Consider the following 11,803-nt stretch of genomic DNA (forward strand, 5'->3'; position numbering starts at 1 on the left):
GATTCAGGGTGTCCCAGGCCTGCTGCCCGAAGACAGCTGGGATAGGCTCCAGCACCCCCCGCGACCCTAGTGAGGATCAAGCGGCTCGGAAGATGAATGAATGAATGAATGAATGTCCTCTAGTCCCCCTTCTCAAAAAGGAGGACCACAACCTGAGCCTGCCAATGCAGAGGCGCTGTCCCCAATGCCAACGCAATGTTGTAGAGGCATGCCAAACAAGACAGGTCCAAATTTCTGCCTCAGCAACTACCAAAGATGTGTTTACAATATTTATATGTTAACGTTAAATCTGAGTTAAATTTCACATGATATTGTTTGTGTTGAATGTTTGATGCTGCGAAAACTGTAGTGGTAATAACTCTATTTACGAAATAATAATAGTTTCCCACTTTTTTTTAGAAAATGTAATTTTAAGAATTAAAAGACATTAACCATAAATACATTATAGTTTTAAAACCTAAAATATAATTTCGGCTAAACTTTCGCCTTGGACCTGCGCGGGCTAGGGCGCGATGGATTGTGGGATGCTGCGGGAACGGCGAGCTCATGGAACGCCATCTTTAAACCCCAACAGAGGCCAACTACGCTACCAGTAGATGAACCGGGATGAAAAACACTGTCCCTCCTCCGCCGGACTATTTCCACCCTCAGCGGGGTAGCGGGGCGAACCGTGCGCTCTCCCGCCACTTCGATGAATAACGGGGGCGCCGTGCCATGGGAGCGAGCAGACGAGATGAGCCGACGCGGCTTTGCAGGCTTTTAAGACAGTTGTCATCATAGGCGGCCAACAACAATAGGCGGAAAGACAACAACAACGGACTAGCATGCTAACGTGCTAAAGGCTAACATTAGCCGCTACGTCGGTGAAAACAAATCGAATTGAGATCAACTTGAACCGGACGCTTCCCGCGGAAGGCACGGCGACGTTGAACTCACAGGGGAACCCGAGGGACAAATTGTCATTATTGACCTCCAAAATTAAACCTGGATATACATTTTTTTTTCAATTTTAACTTTTGGTTTTGCTTGTGGCATAAAGTAGCTCCGCGCTAAAGCCCCGGCTTCTTCTCCCCCTTCCCAAGCGGCCCGGCCGGAGATGCGTGGAAGATGTCGGTGTCGGGGCTGAAGGCCGAACTGAAGTTTTTGGAGTCTATTTTCGATCCAAACCACGAACGATTTCGGATTATCGACTGGAAGCCCGACGAGCTGAGCTGTCAGTTCAACGTAACTGGGGAGAAGCTGCTGATTATTCACTGCAACATAACGGTCAGTACACTAGCGGCGATTGACGTGTTTATTAGGGCAGGTTAGCAGGGAAGCTATAGTTAGCCGTGAAAATTGTTGGACAAGTAGCCTACTCCGTGCAAATCCCGTGTGCTTGTTCTTGTGTCTACAGTTGTGACACACGACCAAATATCTAGATGGATTAAAAAAAGATAGTTTATTGATCCACAAGGTAATTCACTTTTAGCATTCAAATCAACGAGTTTTGACTCTGTACAATTTATATACATTAATAGGATATTTAAGCATGCGAGTTTGATCTCCCGTTTAAACTAAAACTGCTTCACATAACTAAACACACACGGTCTACTGGAAAGACTGGCACCCGCGTCACTGCTGTTGACCACAGATGATCACACAGGTTAATTGCCTTCTAGTGGAAAAGCGTTTATTTTCTCTGCTTGCCGCTGTCATTGCCGGCATAGATAGATGATCAAAAATACATTTTTAGTAAAAAAGTAAATTAAGATTTCATATGACCAATGTAGTGAAATACAACGTTTCTTATGGCACTCGTGATCATATCTCACACTGGTTTAAAGTATACAGTATTACTTTGGTGTAGCTGCCATGGACTCAAACTTGCATTATTCTTATGTCTCCAGGAGTCATATCCATCAACACCACCTATTTGGTTCGTGGACTCTGATGATCCGAGCTTGGCACAAGTTTTGGAGCGTCTGGAGGATGTGAGAAAAGGCAGTACCTTGGTAAATATTACCACCATATTATGCAGAACCCTTTAGTGTCTACCCGCTGTATCGCATGATTGAATTGAGTGAGTTGGGGTGACTTGTTACCAACGCGTGGGCGGATGCACCTAGTTTTCAAAAATTTCTTTCAATATCTTTTTGTGTCGGGTATCAATTGGCCCATAGACTGACACTAGTCCACTGCTCGTTTCATAGGAACCGCTGAGTTATTTGCGAGAAGAAAAAAAAAAGCGATGATGATGAGACGGTATCATTGCGTTGTGTGAAAGATTGTTGACACACTTGTGAATGGGCAATCAAATTTATCTGATCTCATACCACTAATTTCAGGGGATACCTTGAAGTATGTTCTTATACTTCATGGGGTAAAATCAAATGTGGCGTATGTTTTGACCAGCATGTTAGTTGAGGCTAATGTGACAATGAAGAGCCACATGTTAATGTGACAATGAAGAGCCACATGTTGCAATAATCCAATGTGACATCAGTCATGAGACAAGAATTATGCTGGCTGATTATTATTTTTAAATTGCGTGTCTAATGGGCATGTGCAACAGCGCACAAAGTGGCGTTAGGGTAGCACAGACAAAATGAGGTCCAGTGAGACAGTTTCTTCGCTCATATAGTACAGTTTACAAATGCAAACAAAAATGATTGCAATGTGTCGTTTATTCAGCAATGAAATATTCAAGTAATTCACATGAAGGAGTCATGCCATATCTCCGATGACAAAAATCTCTTCCGTGTGATTGGGTCATTTGAGTGCATTGTGTCAATCGATGCTGGTCTTTCCCAGAGCGGGTGTGCTTTCTCAAATGTTATACACGTTACGCTCGAAGCACAAATCCAATTGCCACACATTTGGGATAAGTCGAATCAAACAAAGCATGCGTTTGTTGGCTTCCCCAAATGTAGCTTTATTTTCTGTAACTTCGTAATTGGTTCGCTTTGCTTCCACTACCAATTTCATTTCCCTCTTTTAAAATTTCATTTTGCACTTGCAGTTCTCTTTCAAATAATCTGTGATGAAACCTCATCAGTGCTGCCTAATGCGCTAAATCCCCCCCTCCTTTTGACCCAGAGCACTCTCTATTTGATATCTGAATAGAAGATTGTCGTGTAGATTGTAGTAGAACATTGTCGTGTTAGTAAATCACACACCGCCTGTTGGTGTGAACACACAATTTAGTGCCCACAGTTTTTTGGCTTCCTAGTAAATTAAGTTCATAAGTAGGATTCATGCTGGATGGTAAAAGTGACATACTTCCTTGTTTATATATACATAAAATATGCATGCATGCTGGGACAAAACGCGCCACTAACTTTGTTTTTGTTTAACAAGACATTTTTACATCCCGCCAGAAGCTAGCACTAATGTCATCTAGTTGTCTAGCTTGGTTCTGTGTAACAATAAAGGCATGTTAATGCCATATATTCTGTGATGTCACCTTGGTGTGAGATCTTTTTGGGGAAGTGACCAACATTGAATTTTGGAGATCAAGTTGTAACAGCTTCTGTGTGAAAGAGAATAGCGGAAAGCCGGAAATGGGGTAAAAATAAATTGCGAGTAAACATAAGATCTTCTGTTTGGATGTTTGATCTTGCTGTGAAACTGATAACTCCCTATTCCATTTCAATGCCATTTTTAAACAACAGCGTGTGCACTGGGAAATGCAGAAAAACGTCTTCTTTCACAGACTGTGGACAAAGTGCTTTAGTTGGAACACACCGTATCTTCCGGGAATCGGATAAAATTAGTACTGTTTGTGTTTGATTCAATCAATCAATTCAGAAATGTCCACATGTCCTCCACTCCCCCACCCACCACCTTGTGTTTTTGTGCTCTCCAGCTGTTACAGCAGTTAAAGAAGCTGATTTGTGACCTCTGCCGGCTGTACAACCTTCCCCAGCATCCTGACGTGGAGATGCTGGACCAGCCGCTGCCTGCCGGCCCTGTTGGACAGGACCGGAAGGTAAGATGGCCGCTATTTATTGCACGTTCTGAAAATTATGTCAGGTACATTGTGGTCGCCCTAATACCACTTTTTTGTCGTTTTAATGGCTTGTATGTTTGTGTGTAGCATGGGACAGAGGAGGTCACATCAGAAGAGGAGGAGGAGGAAGAAATGGGAGAGGTAACAATATTTGTACGAGAGCGCTTCCTGTTTATAAGATACAGATTTAAATGGTGGGAGCTAAACACTGGTCGATCTTTTGAACCATGTAATCATACGAGTTAACATTTTTTAAGCATTACTCACATCTCAGCTGTGGCCCCTGACAGGACATTGAGGACCTGGACCACTATGAAATGAAAGAGGAGGAGCCTGTAGAAGGCAAGAAGTCTGAAGACGATGGCATCGAGAAGGAGAATCTGGCCGTCCTGGAGAAGATCAGGAAGAACCAGCGGCAGGACCACTTAAATGTGAGTTGGACCTGTTTATATGTTAGCTGAAGCCGTGACGTTTACTTGCCTTTTACAAATAGCTCCGCAAAAATTGATATGACTTGGGCCGTGCGTGTTTTCACCCCCGAGTAGATGGTGACACTGCCTTGTGTGGCCAAGCATAGTACCCTTATACACAGGGGTTTGTTGTGTGGGTGTAGAATTATGACACCGGTTAACACTCAGTGTTCAGCTCGCACCTACCTGTGTATTATCTCTGTGTTTCCAGTCTGGTTCAGTGAAAGCCTTCTTTGAGTGATTTGCTCAATTGCTTTCAGGGGGCCGTGTCTGGTTCTGTGCAAGCCTCGGACCGCCTCATGAAGGAACTCCGAGAGATCTACAGGTCTCAGAGTTACAAGACGGGTAGGCTGCTTTGTACCCTGGAAACCAGAATCACACACAAACAGCGTGCGCGAGCACATCCATACACATACTTACTTAACTCTCCTAACAATAATTGAACCCCCATTTATCCTGAGGGATGTATTCCACATCACCTGCAAAATAGAACATTTTGCATAATAGAAAGACTAGATAAAAAGATTCCATTTGCGTCAAACATCTCTCTGTCTCATAAAACACACTCGTCACCGCCAAAGAAGATGCAATGTGCGGTTTCTTCAAGCTGTTTATCACTCCTAGTTAAAGTTTACTGTAAAACTGGCTCATCAACAGAAAAAGATAATTAAACATTGTATATTTAAACACCAAAATGTTCAACCAAGCCATAGAATCCGCTTGCTGAATGCTCAAACATGATGCAAAAATCTATAGACGACTTAACAAATATGTTCTGGTAATTACAAACCTTCAAGCAACTGCGACTTGATCACACATAAAGCAGCGGCACATGCAAAAAGAGAATTACTCAAGTAAAATGTTAACATTCTTCAGTGTCTTACAAGTGTAAATATAAGTGTGCTCCCTAACTCATTCAGTACCAGCCAATTCTGGACCAAGTCTGAAAAGACGTTTAAAAATGTCTTTGGGAGTGAATGAGCTAATAGTAAAATAGAACATAACCCCACAGACTTGACTTTAACATCCCTGGTGAATGACAGCTCTTGCATCTCACCTTTAACACATTCAAAATATACAAAGCAGTTAAGCACGATGATATATATAAAAAAAGCCAACAAAACATTGGAATGGCACTGGAGTCTTACCTAGTTCATACTTCTATTTTTGTATTCTAAGCCTTTTTTAGGCGTAGTGTCACCAAATAAAAAGCAAAACAGTGGACTTGTGCAGTAAGAGAGAATTGTTACCTTTGTCAAGGCAGAATTATTGATGCAGAGAAATGTAATGATAATCTGTATTTCCTCCATTTTCTATGGCAGGCATCTATTCGGTGGAGCTGGTCAACGACAGCCTGTACGAATGGCATGTCAAACTACGAACGTGAGTGAAAATTGTGCTAAGGCGTGCCTTTATTTAGGACTGCACTAACTAATGAATGTCGTGTTGCGTTCATCCACAGTGTGGATCCAGACAGCCCCTTACACAGCGACTTACAAGTCTTAAAGGAAAAGGAAGGAATGGACTACATTTTACTAAACTTCTCCTACAAAGTGAGTCCGTTGAAGATTCTGGGCCAAAATTGTGACAGAAAGAGGCAAATATGTCAATGTACTTAATTTCCTTCATCAGGATAACTTCCCTTTCGATCCTCCATTTGTGCGGGTTGTGTCACCTGTGCTGTCTGGGGGGTGAGTTATTCACAATGCGGTGGGTCATGAAACATTGCCACCATGAACCACACACACACATCACCAAAACACTTTTTTTTCATGTTTTTCATGCAAAATGTTTAACACATTAGAGGGTTAAAGAAGGAATCGAATAATGCTTCTTGTTTGTTCCCCTTTAGCTATGTTCTTGGAGGAGGTGCCCTGTGCATGGAGCTTCTCACCAAACAGGTGATTTATTCTTTATACTGTATCTTCTTTAAAAGTTAGTATAATTTTTTTCTCATCTAATGAAGAGCCTTCATAACGGCGGCATCACTTTCTTGCCCACAGGGTTGGAGCAGTGCCTATTCAATTGAGTCTGTCATCATGCAGATCAATGCCACTTTAGTCAAGGGAAAAGCCAGAGTCCAGTTTGGAGCTAATAAAGTAAGTGAGCGCAATACCGTTGCACTATTTTAGACCTTGTTTTTCTCCACCTGGATTTATTCGAAAGACCGGTTGAGTTTGAGTTTATTTTCAGAAACTGATTATTTTTTTGAACAGTTGTTATGATACCAATCGATTGGAGATGAGCGTAATAATTGATTACTTGATTTAATAGTTCAATTGGATGGTTAATCATAATTGAGTCCAAAAAGGACTGTTTAATCAGTCAATTCAGTAAAACTATTTTGCCATGTAAAGAAACAGAATGTGACATTAGCCACGGGCAGTTTTTGTTTTGATCGTTGCAACACTGGCACAGGAAACAGGACTTCAGCACATTCAGAGTGACATTCTTGATGCGGTCGTGCATTAATCGCGGATTTTCGTTTATCGCGGGTGCTTTTGGTTCCCAATAACCGCGATACACGAAAATCCGCGAAGTAGCGACCGAAATAATATATATATGCGCTTACATGCTTACTATGCTCCCCGGGCATAGTAAACAACACTTAGACACTGATTTTTGCGGACTCCAAAAAAAAAAAAATACTGTAATAATTTTTATGAATGAAAAAATCCGCAATGCACCGAAGCCGCGATAAACGAACCGCGAAATAGCGAGGGATCACTGTATTGCATTTGGAGTTTTATTTGTGATATCTTCTGGTATGTGTAATTTCAATCATTTTGATTCAATCATTAGTCAGGAATATAAACTGCCTGATATGGGTTTCCTTTTTGAAACTAGTAAAGGTTTTTCAATATAAAAATACCAAGTGGAGAGTTGTTAAGTGAATGGATTGTGTTAATTATAGTTGAATTGACACTACATACACAAGATTGTCTTTTGTTGTCATCTGATGACGCATTTCTAAAATGGCTCATGTTGTTGTTGGCTCATCTTGCCCTGCAGAACCAGTACAATCTAGCCAGAGCACAGCAGTCCTACAAATCTCTGGTTCAAATCCACGAAAAGAACGGTGAGTACTCATATTTTTTTCTGTAACCTTTACGGACCCTTCAGGCACCTACTAAAATGCTAGCATTCTTCTATGAATTGAGTTTCTAAAATAATTACGATGTGGTAGAAAGTAGGGTTCTGTGACCGCCCCGTTAAGTGACAGCACAGACGGCTAAATATTCTCTCGCCAGAAAGTCTGGCACCAGAACAACACAACAAAAACATTTTTCTAACAATATTAATGTTTAAAAAAATGTCACTAAAATGCTGTCAGAAGTGGACTTTCCATTAAAATATCCCCGCAGTAGCGCTGAAGAAGTTCTCGCGCCACTTCAGCTTTACCAAAGACCCAGAGGGATATGATCAGAGTTCAATTTCATGACCTTGAAGTCGTGGCTGTTGTGACATGCCTTTTTACCTTTGGAACATGTATTGCTGAAATGTTGACATCCATAACCGGAATAGAACTAGTTGTTCGGGCAACACTGATTAAAAACAAAGAAACAAACATAAAATGTAAAGAAATGTAAATGTAGCGGTGTAGACCTTATCTTTCTGGATACCGCTGCATATTCATTGGCTAAAACTGCCTGTCATATTTCAAAACTGACATTATAACTTCACACATAAAATTAGGATTCTTTAGCAATTGTTTTCCTTCAATTACATTTTAATTGCTTGTACTGAACCTGTCGTTTCCATTTTTGGTCTCCAGGATGGTACACACCTCCAAAGGAGGATGGGTAAAGATTAGTTGTTGGTTTTTTCCTCCTCCCTGCTCTCGATTTGTTTTTTGTGACCAACTTTTTTTTTCTTTTTCAAACTTTTTTTTTTTTTTTTGCGCAAATGGTTTTGTGAACGAGCCAAAATTATTCATCCATTGACCAACCAACCAGAATCAAGCACATAAGAAAATATACCACCCCACTGCTTTGGATGTCGATCCTGCCGTCACATATTTATCTCCCAATGGAAGCGGTGGACGAAATAATTCCGCTGACGTCGTCCATCATTGAGGCTCATTTTTAATGGGACGGTGCCTAGTTGGCCACAGAACCTGTCTTGGCCCGCACCACCATAGCGGTGCCCGAACAGCGTCTCGACGGACCAACCACCTATGGCGACGCCAGCTTGACTCTGGACATCTTTTTAAAGCCTGCAGGCCTCTGATGAAAAGAACACAGACACATTTCCTTTGTCACCTTGAGCCAGGTGTCGAGAATTCGACAAAGAAAAATGGACCGAACCGGTCGGCATCAGCTCACACTGTAATCTAGTTGATTTTAATGCCACAGTGTAAACATGTACATTTGTATTTCTGCAAGAGGATGTTTATAATGTAACCCCCGTCCCGGCCCCTTGAGACTGGACACACTCGTGTGGGCCGCGACTATCAACAGCAGCTTCCCTCTTGGAATGAACAAGCTGCGACATGAATACTCTTGCATAAGGAAAGTAAAGTATGCCATATTCTTATGTAAGCCTAATGACTACTGCAGTTTTTTTTCTTTTTGATATTAATTTGTCATCCAGGTGACAATAGCCTCTTTTACACACAAAGCCTGAAAAAAAATGCTGCCTGCATCGATGCCACAACAGAAGATGAGACATTAATGAGAAAAGCTGTCAGTGAAAACTTGACTCCATCTGTCCAAAAGTTTCGGAATACCTTTGCTATCGCACTTCTATCACGGCTCGCATATTACCTTCAATTGCCGAGAATCACAGCGTTGATGTCATCCCCACTTTTCTGGGTGGCTCCCGTTCATCCTGAACAGAGATACATGGTGGGAAAAAAACAATAGCTTTTGCAGGCAGTGTAAAAGGGACCATTGACTCCTTTTGTTTGGTGGCGCCTCTTTGTCACAGCTGTCACTGGCATTCCTGAAGGTTTTGCCGTTTTGGGTTTTTTTTGGGGGGGTTTTTTTTTTTTTTGGTCATTCCTTTAACCGGATGAACCTCAGTCAGGCTATGCATCGAATCGTCATTTAATCGGGCCGCTTAGTTCTCACAATCCACAATGCCAATCCTTTCTTTGTGGATGTCTGAAGGTGGGAAACAAAAGTGACCTTCCGTATTCGTTTTCCTCAACTCACAGCAATAGTCAGAACTTTACACCTCACTACTACCATCACGGAAACTCCTTACGCATCAGTGATGTCAAGTGTTTCCTGTTTTGTGTTCATTCCACATGCACTCCCATCATGGGTGTTCAATTGTGCCACAAGCTTTGTTTTAAAGTAGGACATGCTAAAAGACAGCATAGGAACCTTCATCACAAGGTTGTGTTCACACTTTTGGTTAGGGCCGTGACGGCCACAAAAGTGGGTCAAATATTCTGGGCAATCAATGTCGTTTTGTGACCGAACGAGCACACCAAACTATTGAGTGTGAACACAACCGTAATTCCGTCATCCCTATGAAAAAAGACAACAAAACATCAGCTGCCGCTCCTTGTGTCATCAGAAGTGGTCATTTTCCAAAACGGCATCGACGCAATCAGTATTCATGCTGATATCCTGTGGAGGGTTGGTGCAAACTCAGGAACACATCCCACAAATGTAGCTACAGATCTTCAAAATAGCATCCTGATCATTGCTGTGCATGTGGATCGATCCGAACTCCTCAAAGTTACTGAACGGCAAAGCGAGGCCATGTTAGGTGGAAACCCAGCATCTGTTTTTTGGCAACACAATCGCCATTGCTCCAAGGCTTCAACCACAATATTTTCATCTCATTCAGGTGGTCTATCATTTTTCAAAGGCAACATCATTAACACAGCAACTATTGCATCTTGGCACTTGGCAGTGGTTTAGTGTTGCCCTGCGTGTGGAACCAGGTTAGATAACGTTCCAATTTCCAACCCAACATTTAACCTTTTACCTTTCCGATGATTGTTAACCATGAGTCTGGTGTGCACTGTAAGCGGCTCCCCTCCTTAGCCCGACAATTTCCAAGACCGACGTCGATCCAAAGGCGGACGTGACGCCGGATCGATTATGTTCCATTCACTGCGATTGTCCCCTGGCTTCTTAAGTTATGCACTGGTTAGCATGCTTTGTATTTGGTTAGGATTTTTTTTTTTTGTCGTTACCCCCAAGGGTGAATTTGACCATGTAAAATAATTTGTGAACTTGCATCAAGTTTATGAATAAAGAATTTTATGAAATATCCCTGCACTCTTTATATACGGAATACTGGCCAACCATTCAGGAATAGATGACCAAATGTCTTGTTCTACTTCTTAAGAAGGGAACACATCAATTTTTAGCATCTCAACACATTTTTTGATGACACACACGACGTGTATACACACACAGATTTCTGGCACAGTACCAAGGCTGATCAGTTAGAGGCCAAAGAGTATCCTGACTGCCAGAATTCCGAAGAATGAGTTGTTGTTTTTTTTTTGGGGGGGGGGGGGTAGTTCTCATTTACATCAAGAATAAAATTCAATGCCACACATGCGTTCCGTGATCTTCCATTCTACTTTGTACAACATTTGACAGTTGTGCTCACTAATGTACATACCCTGACAGGATTTTTGTCATGCTGCCTTAAAAAATATTGATCATGTGGAAAATGTATCGGTACCTTTGGATCGTGGTCAGTTGATTTTTATAGAAATCCGTGTTTCCTTTTTAAATCATAATGATAACTGAAATCACCCAAATGACCCAGCCAAAAGTTTGCAACCCCGTGAATTTTGGACCTGTTCATATAGTTACATGTTGACACAAAATGTGATTTCGGATCTTAACCATGATTTGAGAGACTCTTGCACACCTTATCCAGGCCTGCCGTTACTTGGCTTGATTCTGAGCCATGTGGAAAGCAAAAGCACTGAAGAAGACTTGTGAGAAAAGCTCGTTGAACTTCAGAAATTTGGAAAAGGATATAATAATAATCTAAAGATTAGTACATACTAAACATCGGTGTCCAAACTGGTAAAGAAGCGGAAAATGTGTGGTTTTTGTCGATAGCCAGTCACAGCCAAGTAGACAAAGATGTCTTCCACAACTGACAGAAGGTTGTCCAGAATGTAAAGACAAACCCAAAACCAAGTGGTGTGCTGTTTCGAGATATAATATAAGAAGGTACCTGACCAAAAATGGGCAACTTCCGCCCAGGTATGTGAATTAATGAGCACAATTGTACAAACAGCTATCTGTCCATTCTGTATATACACAAAAATACACTTTCCAAATATGCATCAGTATAATACCGCACAGATGAACCAGATTCCTGAAAAGGAATAATTTCGTCCTAGTGCTGTCAGAAC

General features: G+C 41.7%; 1 protein-coding gene across 1 annotated transcript; it reads left to right on the forward strand.

Annotated features, from left to right (window-relative positions):
- The first annotated feature begins 532 nt into the window (after window positions 1-532).
- On the forward strand, window positions 533-10,692 carry LOC127599180 (ubiquitin-conjugating enzyme E2 Q2-like). The gene is made up of 13 exons (XM_052062918.1): window positions 533-1,266; window positions 1,890-1,994; window positions 3,848-3,970; window positions 4,079-4,132; window positions 4,282-4,422; window positions 4,722-4,806; window positions 5,784-5,844; window positions 5,924-6,014; window positions 6,094-6,152; window positions 6,314-6,362; window positions 6,465-6,560; window positions 7,474-7,540; window positions 8,237-10,692. Exons 1-13 carry the CDS (start codon window positions 1,108-1,110, stop codon window positions 8,266-8,268), a joined length of 1,122 nt encoding a protein of 373 aa, XP_051918878.1. The 5' UTR covers window positions 533-1,107; the 3' UTR covers window positions 8,269-10,692.
- The last annotated feature ends 1,111 nt before the right edge of the window (window positions 10,693-11,803 follow it).

Source organism: Hippocampus zosterae, chromosome 4 (assembly GCF_025434085.1).
Source record: "Hippocampus zosterae strain Florida chromosome 4, ASM2543408v3, whole genome shotgun sequence".
Lineage (NCBI taxonomy): Eukaryota > Metazoa > Chordata > Actinopteri > Syngnathiformes > Syngnathidae > Hippocampus > Hippocampus zosterae.